The sequence below is a fragment of the Castor canadensis genome, chromosome 4 (genome assembly GCF_047511655.1).
Source record: "Castor canadensis chromosome 4, mCasCan1.hap1v2, whole genome shotgun sequence".
Lineage (NCBI taxonomy): Eukaryota > Metazoa > Chordata > Mammalia > Rodentia > Castoridae > Castor > Castor canadensis.
In genome coordinates this window covers 33666508-33683717 of record NC_133389.1, presented here as the reverse complement: position 1 = coordinate 33683717, position 17210 = coordinate 33666508, and the positions used below count along the sequence as shown (strand labels likewise).

The following is a 17210-nucleotide window of genomic DNA, read 5'->3' as shown; positions in this document are numbered from 1 at the left end:
AATAAAACTGACACAAACCTTTTCCTAACAGAGTTTGAAGTCTGGTGAGGAAGACCAGATTTTTATGATAGAAACTCTTTAAAGTGTTGTGAAACATGAATACAAGAAGGGATAGGTTTTATTATTGTTTTTTTAAATGAAGACAAGGTTTATCTATTGTAACTCAGGCTAGACTCAAAGTCATGATTTTTCTGCCTTAACATCTGAGTTGCTTGGTTTATAGTCATTTATCTTCATACCTGCTCAAAGGGTAGAGTTGAACTTGGGGCCTCACACTTGCTAGACAGGCACTCTACCACTTGAGCTACTCTGCCAGCCCTCAAGGAGTCATGTTTTGAATGAAATGATTAAACTAATGTTGGGGGAGGAAAGTGGCATCAGAGAAAGTTTACCTGAAGGAGTGATTTGGGCTTGTAGTTCAATGATCTTACAGAAGTTTCCAGGGTAGAAGGACTGAAAAATCTCCTATTATACACCTAGTTATATAAAGGCCCAGTCTTGACATAGTTTAGAGGTTTTCATTAAACTGTAACAAGCACCGTGTCTGCAGAAGGCAATGTGAGTCAGAACATGAAATGCCTTCAGTGTCATCTTAGTATGCTTTCAGCTATACATAACAGAAAATGTTTTATATAATAACAGACTAATTTAAAAGTATAATTATTTTTACTTAATAAAAAAGCCAAATGTAGATCACTCCAGAGTTATTCAGTGGTCCCATGACATTATCAAAGATGCAGGAACCTTTTATTCTTCCATTCTACCAACTTCAGTATTTTGAGTTTTATTATCAAACTAACATCTCAGGGTCTCCATACTTCCTTTCTTTATGACAGCCTTCAGTGCAAGAAGGGAGGTAAACATGGTGATTCACAAAAAAATTTGGAGCCCTGTTATTAAAGGGAAAGGAAATTAAAAATTGGTGAGTCAGGGAAGACGTTGGTCTTTGTCCTTGAGATACTAAACAGACAAATTACAAAGCCCAAACATTATACAAAGCTGTACTCTGACCCACATTCAACATGAGCCAGTCCAGAAAGCCAAACCACAACCTCTACAGCCATCTGCCCTAAATGATTATGAAGTAATAAGTGCCAGATTCCCTAATTGTTCTCCCCGTTTTCAATTTAGGACCAGAGAAAGACAAAAACATTCCTCTAGTCAAATCACAAATGATGTCCCACTTCTATTAGTTGACCTCCAGCTTCTTCTCACCAACAACCTTCAATCAAGGCCTGCTAGAAGCTTTCTCTTTTTCTCACTATTAAGTGTTTACACACTTTTGCTTGCATTTGAGCCTCCACTACCTGAAATGTTGGCAACTAACTTCTTTGTTATTGCTAACTCTGAATAAATTGCCTTTTTGTTTTTATATGGATTTGCCTTTATTTATTGCAACATCCTAAAACATTGGGAAGACTTTAGAAGATTTTAAGCAAAGAATGGATGTGAAGCAATGGGTTAAGGGCTAGATTAGCTAGTTTAGCTAAATTCACTTATAATAATAACCCTAGCCCTCACTAGTTTAAAAATTAAAACAAACTATTCCTTATTCAAATCACAATCTAATAAAGTGTTTGATTCCCAAACAGTGATTCATAGACCTAGAGTCTTCCTATACAGTGGTTTGCCAATATTTAGGGCTTCAGAGACCTCCACTGGAACTTTTGCATCCACCTTGAATTTAAAGCAAAGAGACACAGGGTCTGGAAAAGTTACACTTTTGTTTTGCCCAAATTCTATCTCCAAGATTGAGCCCCATGGCTACAGTGTATCTACCAAGGAGGCTAAGAAATGCTGTCCTTCTGTGTGCCTCAAGGAAAATGAATCAAATTCAGCACTGGCATAATATTTCCTATTTCACAAAGAACCACTAGAATAGCTCAGGAAAGTAATGGTGGTACCTGGATCAAGGAGATTATATCAAAGTGGAAAGGAGTTGGAAGTCTCAAGAAAGGTTTGGGAGTTAACATTATAATATGTATAAGGATACATTAGTCCATATTAGAGTGTTAAATGTCTAATTTGTAGTAGTGCCTGAATGATAGTAGGGTTGAGATGACTTGTATTTGTTTAAATGGAAAAGCTCAAACAAGATAAAATAATAAGAACCTCATAGGAGGTAAAATATTAAAGGTATGACCTGAATTTTCCTAAGAAGATGATAATTTAGAAGGTATTAAATTTCAGAGTACAGGTAGAGGCACAACCCTTAAACAGAAAGATTAGTGCCAAATATATTATAATAAATAGTGAAAAACAGCAGATTGGTACAGATTTTCATTTAGCTTTCTGAAGGAGGTAAGCGGCAGAGGGAAATTGTGTGAGTTCTCATAGTTTTACTTTCTCTGAGAAGTAGGAGGTGAGACCCTGTGCTTAAAGTGAGGAAAGAAAGTATGAAGGCCTAAGGAGAGGGGAAAGAGTTGTTGCACAGTTATAGAGAAGGTGAAATAGAAAGTGTAGAAAGACAATGTGGCCATGATAATCTTAGTGATTAGGAATTTATAATTATACCAGTCAGTCCTGGTTTTCTCAATTGGTATGGAGATGTGTTCTCATGTTGTACTCTTCACAGCTGGTATTTACTCAGGTAAGTGCTATTAAAAAAGAGGTAAAAGCTAGTCAGGAGTCACAAACTAAAGAATATGGTACACTGGTCCCACACTGCCCAAGGGACAATGTGAACAAATGAAGCAGGTCCTGTTTTCCCATTTGCAAATGCTGGCATCTGTAGTAAGTGAAAAAGTTCATGTTATACTTGAGCCAGAAAGAACACATCAGAAAAAAGCTTATGGAGCATTTTATAAGAAAAAAAAGGGAATTGGCTACAGTAGTTTAGTTAGAACAGTTGATCAGCAGTCAATGGACATGCTTTTTAACTAACCTGGTCACTAATTAAGTAACTGAATGCATTAAAAGATTCAGAATTCTAAAATACCCAAACAAGATGAATTTTCAACCAAAAATTTAAAATTTGACTAATATAAATAACAATAATTTCTTTCCTATGCCATTTTTAACTTTCTTTTCTGAGGATTGAATGCTGGAGATAATTTCCATATTATGAGGAAAGGAGGCACACAGAGTTTCATCCACAACCATGATTTTTAGAATAACCCAATATCACTCTTCCTGGAGGAAATATGATCCCACTCCATTCCCCCTTCATAGCTAAGATGCTTGACAGGGATATCATTTCACCTGTTAATGTTGAGAGGGGAGATTTTTCACTGTGTAATAGGATCATTGTAAAGGAAAACACATGCAAGATATGATTTATTATTTTTCAGAAAAACTCATATATTTGATACTTTCCTTTTTTGTAATTAATATAAATCATCTTTTTGAAATGGAACTTGATGGGCCTTGTGGCTCCTGCATTAGGATGAACCACATATATTCATCAAGCCCATCTTTTCCCACATCTTCACTTGACAAATGGCTAAGGTCTCGGATTATGAGATAGGATTTTTCAAGTTTCTTAGTACTTATGTCTATCATGTGATTTAGTTCTAAAATATTTAAGGTTATTAGAAAACTTACAAGGGTATTTTTAATTGGAGAAAAGTGTTTATGATATAGTTTAATGTCACAATATCATAGTCATTTGTTCTTGACGTAAGTAACATATGGTTGCTTTTTAAAATTCTAATTGTGCTAACAATTACAAACTAACTGGAATAAATTGGATCTTTGAAACTGCCCAAAACAAACCTGATTATCACTACATGAGTTCTGAGCAACTGGAGTGTCACACCACAATCAACAAATCTCTATACAATTATTAAAATCTTCTATTAGAAAAATTAAACATGAAAGTGAAATAAGATGGCAAAGAAGAACAAAATTAAAACTGCAACTTCAATGCAAATTAAATATATGATTGTATAGTTCGTGAAGAAGGCTATTACACAAAGAATACACTTAACTATAGGTTTTTCTCTAATGAGAGGCTATTGTGGTTCCTTGCAGATACAAATTATGTTCTATAATTATAACCTTGTGCTACATTCATGGGTGGGAAGGAAAAAAGTATTTTTTTAGAGTCTAAAAAGGACACATAAGGCTTCCACTTCCTTTATGGACATGGCTTAGCCAATTGGACTCTGATGCTAAAATCAACCAATTACCACCTCCCTGATCTATAGTTGGTCCAGGAAATCACTGCTAGTTTTGGCTTCTATGACTATTGTCAGGCTTCTATGACTTACCACAATTCTCCTCTGTACTTATTTTTCTTATTAACCAATATATTTAATAAATAACAGTGAAGTCTTCTAAGATTTTTTATAATAAATTTTTAACATTTTTCTCTTTATAACTGTTAAAAAATCTATGCGTAAATATCATAAAAGTAAGTAGGGATTTTCACGCTTTTATCTGTGTTGTGTTTACAACTCTTTTGGGGATAAATAGTATTACTTTAGTTGTTATGAGCTAATGAAAAGAGGACAGAGTTAGCGTACAAATGAAAAGATGCCTTAGAGCCAAGTTAAGCTTAATGACGTGGTGGTTATACTAAGGAAGACTTCATAGTAATCTGAATAGAAATAAATAGGCTAGAAAAGCGAATTCCCCAATGATGATGATGGTGATGATAATAATGAGACATGAATGTATATGGAGAAATGTCTGAGAGGGATTAGGAGAAGGGGGGGAGAAAAGAATACTGAGGGGGTGAAGAGGATGGAAGTATGCTATATATATATAGATATATATAGACAGCATAATGAAACCCACAAAAACACTGTTTGGAAAAAGGGGAAGAGGAAGAGGAGGAATGGAAATATAATGAATGGGGTGAACTTGTTCAAGGTACACTGTATGTATGCATGCAATTATCACAATAAAATCTTCTCAAATTATAAATGTATTATAATTCAAAAATAAAATAAAAAAAGTGAATTTCCCTGTGAAATACAACAGTACAGACATGCTGAATTTCAAAGAACCAATCCCATAAGTCATCAGTGCCATATGCCATATTTATATCAAGCAATAGACTTCCAACAAAAACATTATATTAATATTATTTGAAGTTTTTATATATAAGTTGTGAATTTTCAGTTATATTTGTACATATTTTACTTTGTTTTATAAAATAAATAACGTTATAGTGAAAGTAATTTAAATAAGTACTGGGATCAACAGAAGAGTTGTGACAATTTATTTTACTATTGCACAGCTCTCATGATTCAATTTTCATTGTTGATGTTATGTTTTCTGTAAGTTCCATTTGGTGATAATTTTACTTAGAACAAATCAAATCTCTCTTTTGTTTAAACCTTCAGTTACAGAAGCATAACCATCATGTTTCTGTTTTATCTGCCTGTATCTTTTTTTCTTGGTTCAATATATTTTGTGAGACTACTTTGGGCAAAACATTGTGCATTTGCCATTTTTTTTTTGTTTGTTTCTTTCCAGTTTAAATAGCTGCATACCTTTCAACCTTTCTTTGAAAGATTTTTTTCCTGAACCCTCAACATCTACTCTATTTTGCACATACTTGGGTGATGTCTTTCTTAATGTGACACTTATAAGTAACAATACAGAATATGTGACTTTTGTTTAATACCATCATTAATAGTAAGCAGGAATTATTAAACACTTAGCACTCTATTAGGTTTTGAGGAAGGAAGACACAAAAGTATATGGCACAGTATTCTTGTTTTAAACTTATTTAGATTGGAGAGCAACTTTAGATCTTATTAAATATTATAAATATAAACACTATTGGAATTCAGAAGGTACAGAACTTATGTTCTGGACCTATCACAGGAAGTTTGTATTACTAGTTTATTACTAGTGCGTATTGAAAGCTACATTGGATTTGACTATTTCCAGAGTACAGAAATACTTAAGTACTTTCTCCAAAGAAGCATAAAGATTGGTGATGCCAAAAATTAAATCTAGATCTATTTCTTCTTCCTACTGGATTCTTTTGTTAGAAAAACAACAGTGCTTCAAATAGCAAATTAGCGATCAAACCTATTATTTTTGGAACGGCCACTGGAATTTAAACGCGAAAATTTTAATTTTTGTGTTTGTTCCGTTTGGCCTGAAATCAGTGTTACAACAAATTTTGAGTCGAATTTCCTTTTGGATTGCTTTTAGGTACAGCTCACATCTCCAGTGCAAAAAGAAAAACAAAAAAACCCAGGAAGACTGGAATGTAACCAGTTAAACTGTTTCCGCCGGCTTACTTACCCTTAAGCAAGATGGTGGGCGCAGTTGCACATGCGCAGAGAGTATGCACGGGCGGGTGAGTTCCGGCGCGGTTTATTTGCGTAACTGGTTGTAATTGGTAGCGTGTAAGCGGAGGGGCAGAACCGGAAGCGCCGTGTAGTAAGTTTCAACTGGTTTATCTTACGCGGTGTCTTTCTTGTGTGTGGTTTCTCTTTGGATTTTTTTGCTTTTATCGAGGTTGCCATGGGGGAAGCCGAGAAGTTTCACTATATCTACAGTTGTGACCTGGACATCAATGTGCAGCTTAAGATGTAAGAGGACGCTGGAAGTAGGGAGAGGGATTGCTGGGCCACTGGGTCGTGGAGGCAGGGGCTGTAGGGGATGGAAGAGGGTGATTGTCCTAGGGGCAGTCTGGAGTCTGTGGCCGTGGAAGCGAAGGAGAGTGGATGGTGAAATAGACTGTGTGAGAGAAGACTTGAGGTTTGGTATCCGTGAGGACAGATATGGGTATAAACGTTAAAGTTCCACAGTGTTTTACGAACACTGAAAGCAGTTTGGTTTTCAGCCTTTTGAGGGATTATTACTGTCTCATTTTAGTCTTAGTAAACTCTTCCTCCTGCTGTAAATGAGAAGGAGATCTTTACTTTAGAACACGGCCAAAGGGTGTAAAGGAGACCGCAGAAAGTACGAAAGGAGAGACACAGGTAGCGGTGGTAGTAGACGAGATGAGTACATGTGTGTAGGATTAACAGTACGGGAAATAATAGATTATTTTTGGGGCAAATTGTCATTGTCAAGGGGTGGAAGAAGAGGTGTCAGTTTCCAAGGGATCAGGAAAGTATGAGGTAAGAATCTTGCAGGAAAACTTTGGGGCACCATGCTTAGGTCTAGAGCATCACAATTTCTTGAGAATAATGCAACTAATGGGTTAATAAGGAGTAGAGTAGGAAACTATGTCGCTGAAAGATGGTTTATAGAAGTATTGTCAAGACTATCACAAGTTACTAACCACAGCATAATTCATAATTAATAAGCATTTATTATGTATTTTACCAATATTAATAAATATGTTAGCCAAAGGACTGCGTGCCTGGAATATATGATACATTTTCTCAGTGCCCATATGTCACTACAAATGTCCCAAAGCACTGTAAAAACCACTTTTCCAAAGTTGAACTCAGTGTTTCCTTCCTGCTCTAAGTCTGATTTCCTGTGTTTTCTCTCACCCTATTTTGGTGTTTTTTAGCATTATCCATCTGATTTTTTAAGACAGAAAACCCAGGCATAGTGATACTCATTTTTTCTGCTAAATGTCTTTGCTGCTTTTTTAATCCCACCAATCCAGTAGTAATATACCCTTTTCTTTTCTATTTTTATGGCAGTCATCTCACTGAGTTTCCTTGTTTTCAGCCCTTCTTCTTTGGTATGTTTTTGTACTACTGCTAAAAGTAATATAAAAAGAATTGGATTTTGTTATTTTCACCTCAGTTAACAGATTTTTAAATGTTCATCTTGTGTCAGCACTGTACTGAATTTGATAGCTTCTGATATTCATTGTCTAGCTCCTATTTTTGTTTTCATTTTCATTTTTAGCTTTTTCCTTATAGCTTTATTCTGTACCTATACCACACAACTTGCAGACAGATTATCTGTCCCATTTTCCTTTGCATATGATTTTTTTTTATTTTTAAATCAATGTTATATATGCTGTCTGATTGGAATAATCAAGTACAAGACAAAGACAAACCAAGATGCTTTGGCAAGTGGAAATAAAAGAACAGCAACATCATAGGGTTGCTTACATATGTTAATAAAAAGAATATTCTTTGAAATAATGGCAGTAATGAAGTCTGGCCATTGATGATGATAATGGTAGTGGTAATGGAAGGGTTATCAGAGATGATTACTTCAAATCTAAGAACAGAAGCAGAGAATTTTGCTGTGACATTTTCATAGTGTTAAAACTCTGACCAGTGTCATTTCTGAAGGCTGGAATTCCCAAGATTGGGGGCTGCATATGCTTTGGGTGTTTTTGCTGGTAGTGATTCTACCTGGAGAGACTGATGGTGTATACTCTTCTTTCCCTGTGGAATAACTTGCTACCTTTTTTTGCTCCCATTTCCCATGTATTGTTCAGGCTCGTTTTGGACATCATTTTAGATACTAAAACCCCTGCCCCAAGGCCAGGATATATACTCCTGAGAGTTTGATTTATCTTCCAGTGGTGGGAAAAATGTTGGCTTTGACCTCCTTGCTTTGGTTTTTATTCTTAGGTCTGTTGCTTTGATCTTAGATAATAAGTTTGCTCTTTGAGTCTCTGCTTCCTCATTTATGAAATGAGAATATGTTCAAAATTAAGAAGCAATATATAAAATGCCCACTACAATATCTGACATAATGTTGATGTACAAAAAGTGTTCCTACCACTTTAAACATATCCTGTGCATATTTGTTATGACTTAATATGTATTTTATAGTTTTAAGAAATGGTCAGATAATACACATACATAATAAAAAAACAGAAAAAATACAAACATAAAATCCAGCTAAAAGTAAGTTTTTCTCCCAAGAAGCAATAACTTAATACTTTCTTGCAATGCTATATTATCTATCTTGTCATTTCATTTCTGTGCCAGTATGCCTACCATATTAAATGTTCGCTGAAAGAATAGATGTACCAGTGGTCAATTTGAAATGAGAAAAGTGAAACTAAAACCTGGAAAGCTGTGACTTCTAGAAGGAGCTTAAGAGTTGGTGACAGGGTTTAAAATTAAGAAACCCAAATAGAGAAATACATTGATGAAAATAGAATAATGGTAGACATGTTAGAATTTTCAGAGACCCTTATATGTAAAAGTGATTTTAGCTTTATACCTAGGAAAATGTTCTTTAGGTTGCTTTGACAAACTTAAACTTTTCTTTGCATTTGTTATGCATATGTGTAAACGCTTTAAAAATGTATTTCTAAAATATTGTTGTTCTTGGTCTTTTAGAGGAAGCTTGGAAGGAAAGAGAGAACAAAAGAGTTATAAAGCTGTCCTAGAAGACCCAATGTTGAAGTTTTCAGGACTGTACCAAGAGACGTGCTCTGATCTTTATGTAACTTGTCAAGTTTTTGCTGAAGGGAAACCTCTGGCTTTGCCAGTGAGAACGTCCTATAAGGCATTTAGTACAAGATGGAAGTAAGTGGTTTTTTTTTTTTAATCCTTGTGTATGATAGATTTCAGACTGTCTTATCATTTCTTTATAGATGCTCCATATAGGGACAAGTTAGTAGACAATACAGAGGAATTTCTTGTTTTTATGCTTACCAATATAGATTAGTTAAAAGCAGTAACATACTAATATAAAGTGTTACAATTGCAATTGAAGTAGAACTGATTTTATGTTTGTACTCAGCACATTGACATTATGATACGAATTTCACTGGACTTAAACATGAATCAAACTAAAACCACACCTGGAATACCTTTAAATTCTCTAGTATTCTGTGCCCTTGAACACAAAAACACTTCTGCATAGTGTAAAATGTGCAACCCTATGTTTGGAGGTCAGATCTTTAGATTTATTATTGTCTGTTCAAATAAGATAGTTTTTATTATTGTCTTCCATAACAACATACCATAATTCCGTAATTTAGAGTGTATTTAGATCTAGAAGTTCAACAAGTATGGTGAATCACAGTTTTTCCTTTTCAGGAAGTTTTATTTCCTGTTCCATGCCTCACTCAAAAGGAAATTAAAACAAATGAAAATTTTCTTTTTTTCATTTTTCTTTTATTATTCATATGTGCATACAAGGCTTGGTTCATTTCTCCCCCCTGCCCCCACACCCTCCCTTACCACCCACTCCGCCCCCTCCCTCTATCCCCCGCTCAATACCCAGCAGAAACTATTTTGCCCTTATTTCTAATTTTGTTGTAGAGAGAGTATAAGCAATAATAGGAAGGAACAAGGGCTTTTGCTGGTTGAGATAAGGATAGCTATACAGGGCATTGACTCACATTGATTTCCTGTGCGTGTGTGTTACCTTCTAGGTTAATTCTTTTTGATCTAACCTTTTCTCTAGTACCAGTTCCCCTTTTCCTATTGGCCTCAGTTGCTTTAAGGTATCTGCTTTAGTTTCTCTGCGTTAAGGGCAACAAATGCTAGCTAGTTTTTTAGGTGTCTTACCTATCCTTATCCCTCCCTTGTGTGCTCTCGCTTTTATCATGTGCTCATAGTCCAATCCCCTTGTTGTGTTTGCCCTTGATCTAATGTCCACATGTGAGGGAGAACATAAGATTTTTGGTTTTTTCAGCCAGGCTAACCTCACTCAGAATGATGTTCTCCAATTCCATCCATTTACAAGCGAATGATAACATTTTGTTCTTCTTCATGGCTGCATAAAATTCCATTGTGTATAGATACCACATTTTCTTAATCCATTCGTCAGTGGTGGGGCATCTTGGCTGTTTCCATAACTTGGCTATTGTGAATAGTTCCGCAATAAACATGGATGTGCAGGTGCCTCTGGAGTAACAGTCTTTTGGGTATATCCCCAAGAGTGGTATTGCTGGATCAAATGGTAGATCAATGTCCAGCTTTTTAAGTAGCCTCCAAATTTTTTTCCAGAGTGGTTGTACTAGTCTACATTCCCACCAACAGTGTAAGAGGGTTCCTTTTTCCCCGCATCCTCGCCAACACCGGTGTTGTTGGTGTTGCTGATGATGGCTATTCTAACAGGGGTGAGGTGGAATCTTAGCGTGGTTTTAATTTGCATTTCCTTTATTGCTAGAGATGGTGAGCATTTTTTCATGTGTTTTCTGGCCATTTGAATTTCTTCTTTTGAGAAAGTTCTGTTTAGTTCACGTGCCCATTTCTTTATTGGTTCATTAGTTTTGGGAGAATTTAGTTTTTTAAGTTCCCTATATATTCTGGTTATCAGTCCTTTGTGTGATGTATAGTTGGCAAATATTTTCTCCCACTCTGTGGGTGTTCTCTTCAGTTTAGAGACCATTTCTTTTGATGAACAGAAGCTTTTTAGTTTTATGAGGTCCCATTTATGCTATGTCTTAGTTGCTGTGCTGCTGGGGTTTCATTGGGAAAGTTCTTACCTATACCTACTAACTCCAGAGTATTTCCTACTCTTTCTTGTATCAACTTAAGAGTTTGGGGTCTGATACTAAGATCCTTGATCCATTTTGAGTTAATCTTGGTATAGGGTGATATACATGGATCTAGTTTCAGTTTTTTGCAGACTGCTAACCAGTTTTCCCAGCAGTTTTTGTTGAAGAGGCTGCTATTTCTCCATCGTATATTTTTAGCTCCTTTGTCAAAGATAAGTTGCTCATAGTTGTGTGGCTTCATATCTGGATCCTCTATTCTGTTCCACTGGTCTTCATGTCTGTTTTTGTGCCAGTACCATGCTGTTTTTATTGTTATTGCTTTGTAATATAGTTTGAAGTCAGGTATTGTGATACCTCCTGCATTGTTCTTTTGACTGAGTATTGCCTTGGCTATTCGTGGCCTCTTGTGTTTCCATATAAATTTAACAGTAGATTTTTCAATCTCTTTAATGAATGTCATTGGAATTTTGATGGGAATTGCATTAAACATGTAGATTACTTTGGGGAATATCGACATTTTTACTATGTTGATTCTACCAATCCATGAGCATGGGAGATCTCTCCACTTTCTATAGTCTTCCTCAATCTCTTTCTTCAGAAGTGTATAGTTTTCCTTGTAGAGGTCTTTCACATCTTTTGTTAGGTTTACACCTAGGTATTTGATTCTGTTTGAGGCTATTGTAAATGGAATTGTTTTCATACATTCTTTTTCCGTTTGCTCATTGTTAGTGTATAGAAATGCTAATGATTTTTCTATGTTGATTTTATATCCTGCTACCTTGCTATAGCTATTGATGATGTCTAGAAGCTTCTGAGTAGAGTTTTTTGGGTCTTTAATGTATAGGATCATGTCGTCTGCAAATGGGGATATTTTGACAGTTTCTTTACCTATTTGTATTCCTTTTATTCCTTCTTCTTGCCTAATTGCTCTGGCTAGGAATTCCAGTACTATGTTGAATAGGAGTAGAGATAGTGGGCATCCTTGTCTGGTTCCTGATTTTAGAGGGAATGGTTTCAGTTTTTCTGCATTAAGTATAATGCTGGCTGTAGGTTTGTCATATATAGCTGAAATAATGTTGAGGAACTTTCCTTCTATTCCTAGTTTTCTTAGAGCTTTTATGATGAAATGATGTTGGATCTTATCAAAGGCTTTTTCTGCATCTATTGAGATGATCAAGTGGTTTTTGTCTTTGCTTCTGTTAATGTGGTTTATTACGTTTATTGATTTTGGTATGTTGAACCACCCCTACATCCCTGGGATGAAGCCTACTTGGTCGTGGTGAATAATCTTTTTGATGTGTTGCTGAATTCGGTTTGCCATTATTTTGTTGAGGATTTTTGCATCAATGTTCATTAAGGAGATTGGCCTATAGTTCTCCTTTTTGGAGGTGTCTTTGCCTGGTTTTGGGATAAGTGTAATACTGGCTTAATAAAATGTGTTTGGCAGTTTTCCTTCCCTTTCTATTTCGTGGAACAGTTTAAGGAGGGTTGGTATCAGTTCTTCTTTAAAGGTCTGATAGAATTCAGCAGAGAATCCATCAGGTCCTGGACTTTTCTTTTTGGGGAGACTCTTGATTGCTGCTTCAATTTCATTTTGTGTTATAGGTCTATTCAGGTGATTAATTTCCTCTTGGTTCAGTTTTGGATGATCATATGTATCTAGAAATCTGTCCATTTCTTTTAGATTTTCAAATTTATTTGAATATAGGTTCTCAAAGTAGTCTCTGATGATTTCCTGGACTTCCATGGTGTTTATTGTTATCTCCCCTTTTGCATTCCTAATTCTACTAATTTGGGTTTTTTCTCTCCTCATTTTAGTCAGGTTTGCCAGGGGTCTATCTATCTTGTTTATTTTTTCAAAGAACCAACTTTTTGTTTCATTAATTCTTTGTATGGTTTTTTTGGTTTCTATTTCGTTGATTTTAGCTCTTATTTTTATTATTTCTCTCCTTCTGTTTGTTTTGGGATTTGCTTGTTGTTGTTTTTCTAGGAGTTTGAGATGTATCATTAGGTCATTGATTTGGGATCTTTCAGTCTTTTTAATATATGCACTCATGGCTATAAACTTTCCTCTCAAGACTGCCTTAGCTGTGTCCCATAGGTTCCGGTAGGTTGTGTTTTCATTTTCATTGACTTCCAGGAACTTTTTAATTTCCTCTGTTATTGCATCGATGATCCACTCTTCATTAAGTAATGAGTTATTTAGTTTCCAGCTGTTTGCATGTTTTTTGTCTTTACTTTTGTTGTTGAGTTCTACTTTTACTGCATTGTGGTCAGATAGTATGCAAGGTATAATTTCTATTTTCTTATATTTGCTGAGACTTGCTTTGTGCCCTAGGATATGATCTATTTTGGAGAAGGTTCCATGGGCTGCTGAGAAGAATGTATATTGTGTAGAGGTTGGATGAAATGTTCTGTAGACATCTACGAGGTCCACTTGATCTATTGCATATTTTAGATCTTGGATTTCTTTATTGATTTTTTGTTTGGATGACCTATCTATTGATGATAATGGAGTGTTAAAGTCTCCCACAACCACTGTGTTGGCGTTTATATATGCTTTTAGGTCTTTCAGGGTATGTTTGATGAAATTAGGTGCGTTGACATTGAGTGCGTACAGATTGATGATTATTATTTCCTTTTGGTCTATTTCCCCTTTTATTAGTATGGAATGTCCTGCTTTATCTCGTTTGTCAGCGATAAGTATTGCTACTCCTGCTTGTTTTCGGGGGCCATTGGCTTGGTAAATCTTCTTCCAGCCTTTCATCCTAAGCCTATGCTTATTTCTGTTGGTGAGATGAGTGTCCTGTAAACAACAAATTGTTGAGTCTTCTTTTTTAATCCATTTTGTCAAACGGTGTCTTTTGATGGGTGAATTAAGTCCATTAACATTAAGCGTTAGTACTGATAGGTATGTGGTGATTCCTGCCATTTAGTTGTCTTCGTTGTTTGAAGGTTTGATTGTGTGTACCTAACTTGATGTTACTCTCTACTGTCTTGCTTTTTCTTATCCTGTGGTTTGGTGCTGCCTGCCTTATCATGGTTAAGTTGGGTGTCACTTTCTGTGTGCAGGATCCCTTGCAGAATCTTTTGTAATGGTGGCTTTGTGGTCACATATTGTTTTAGTTTCTGCTTATCATGGAAGACTTTTATTGCTCCATCTATTTTGAATGATAGCTTTGCTGGGTAGAGTATCCTGGGGTTGAAGTTATTTTCATTCAGTGCCCGGAAGATCTCACCCCACGCTCTTCTTGCTTTTAATGTTTCTGTTGAGAAGTCTGCTGTGATTTTGATGGGTTTACCTTTGTATGTTACTTGTTTTTTCTCTCTTACAGCCTTCAATATTCTTTCCTTAGTTTTTGAACTTGTTGTTTTAATGATGATATGTCGTGGAGTAGTTCTATTTTGATCTGGTCTGTTTGGTGTCCTGGAGGCCTCTTGCATCTGTATGGGAATATCTTTCTCTAGATTTGGGAAATTTTTTGTTATTATTTTGTTGAATATATTACGCATTCCCTTCGCTTGCACCTCTTCTCCTTCTTCGATGCCCATGATTCTCAAGTTTGGTCTTTTGATGGAGTCAGTGAGTTCTTGCATTTTCTTTTCACAGGTCTTGAGTCGTTGAATTAATAGTTCTTTGGTTTTTCCTTTAATTACCATTTCATCTTCAAGTTCTGAGATTCTGTCTTCTGTTTGTTCTATTCTGCTGGATTGGCCTTCCGTTTTGTTTTGCAGTTCTGTTTCGTTCTTTTTTCTGAGGTTTTCCATATCCTGGCAGTTTTCTTCTTTATTGTTGTCTATTTTTGTCCTGAGTTCATTTATCCATTTATTCATTGTGTTCTCTCTTTCACTTTGGTGTTTATACAGTGCTTCTATGGTTTCCTTTATTTCTTCTTTTGCTTTTTCAAATTCTCTATTTTTATTGTCTTGGAATTTCTTGAGTGTCTCCTGTACAATTTGGTTGACCCTTTCCAGTATCATCTCTATAAAATTCTCACTGAGTACTTGTAGTATGTCTTCTTTTAAATTATTCTTGTGGGCTTCATTGGGTCCTTTGGCATAGTTTATCTTCATTTTGTTGGAGTCTGGATCTGAGTTTCTGTTCTCTTCATTCCCCTCTGGTTCCTGTATTAATTTTTTGCTGTGGGGAAACTGGTTTCCCTGTTTTTTCTGTCTTCCCGTCATTGTCCTTGGTGTTGTTATTGTCCCTGTACTGTGTGCAATTAAGTATTTTCTAGCTTGTAATAATAACAATGGTAATATTTAGATTGGAAGAGTGAGCTGAGATGGAAAGCAAGAAGTTAAAGAAAAGGGGAAAACAAATATACAGACAAGAGGGAGAAAGCAGAACAAAGTATCAGACAAGAGAGTTTCAAAGGTATAAACAGGGAGTGTTAGTGTACTAATTGACAGTAAGCTGAACAGACATTAGAGAGATAGAGAGAGGATTGAAAATCAAAGATAAAAAATAAAAAATAAGTAAATGAAAGTAATATCTATATATAAAAATGAATTAAAATAAAATGGAAAATAGAAAATTAAACAAAACAAAAAAGAAAACAAACCAAAAAACTTCCAAGTTTATATGCAGTGCAGTTTCAGTCTTAATAGTTCGGGTGTCCGTTTCAATCTCCAGTCCTGGAGTTGGTGCCTCAGATGTTGTTCTGTAGTTGTCTCATCAAAGGGGATGCATAAAGTAGAACAAAACTACACACACACACACACACACACACACACACACACACACACACAAAAGCCCCACCAAGTGTCCCCAGTTCAAATGCAATACAGTTTCAGTAAGTTTTTTTCGGCTTGCAGGTGTAATAGAGGGAAATTAAAGTCTCTTTCCCCTCCTTTCATTTGCCAACTCTTTGGGCATTATTTTGGCATTATATACAAGGATATAAAAAAATTCCCATGTTTGCTCTCTAAAAGTTTGATTTTTTTTTAAATTTTTATTTTTGAAATTATGTAACTACTAAACAAAATAAGTACTTTGAAATAAATAAAATGGCTTTTTGAAATTAAAAGGTTTAAGACAACTGTGTAGAAAATAGACTGTGAAAAATGCCTTATTTTGGGTAAGTAACATGCAGATAGGCATTTAAAAATGTACTATGAAATTAAAGGTAAGTACATATAGATTTTGTACAATCTGCTCTTTTGTATTTGAAAGTTGAGCTTATTACCAATTTATCAAAAAAAGGGCCCTCCAAAATTAAATGGGGGCAAAAACTTTATATAGCCATCATTCTTTGTAAGTACTTGCTTTAAAGAAATATAAACTGAAAAAAGAAATTATACCATAAAAGAATCTGTTACTTTCTGAATGTTTGAATTTCCATAGTTTAGATAATATATTTTGGAGTAGTATGTGATCCTGGATTATATGAATCTGTTTTGATGGTGGGTTCTGTGATATCTAATAAGGAAGTATCCACCCAAAATTTATCCATGTTTATATTATATCCTACTCTCTGTCCAATAAGAAGAAGCCCCAGAGTGAGTTAACATGTACTTTATTTAATTATACTTTAGGTAAATTCTCATTTGATGGCACATACTACAAATTAAGGTTTTTTTTTTATATGAATGTTTTTCTTATAGGTTCAAATTTTTCAAAATGGTTTATATTCAATTTTATCCCATAAAGTAGTTGAAATGGCTTTAGAGTGACACATAATAACAACAAAATATAATTTAAAAATTGCAGTGTTAGGATTTAAATGTATATTAATCAGATGGGAGAGATAGTATGGTAGCGTGTTAGGGTGGTGGTACATGGTGGAGATTACAACATCCAGGTTTAGGCTTTATAATCTTAAGAAAGATTTGAGGTTAGAGAAAAATGGTACATGGAAAGAAAGCGAGCAAAATGTCCAAAGTGAACAGCTTTTTGGTGTCTGACTAGACCTTT

The 17210-nt window shown here is 35.2% G+C and overlaps 1 protein-coding gene across 14 annotated transcripts in view; it reads left to right on the top strand.

Annotated features, from left to right (window-relative positions):
• Positions 1-6313: 6313 nt before the first annotated feature.
• Pik3c3 (phosphatidylinositol 3-kinase catalytic subunit type 3) overlaps positions 6314-17210 on the top strand; it is a 333132-nt gene continuing 322235 nt past the window's right edge. For all 14 annotated transcript variants that reach the window (XR_012447049.1, XR_012447050.1, XR_012447051.1 and 11 more), the window contains exons 1-2: positions 6314-6497; positions 9180-9368. Coding sequence is in view for 9 of the 14 variants with exons in the window: in XM_074069908.1 (XP_073926009.1) it covers positions 6430-6497; positions 9180-9368 (257 nt within the window). In the remaining 5 variants the exon portion in view is untranslated. The remainder of the gene's footprint in view (positions 6498-9179; positions 9369-17210) is intronic.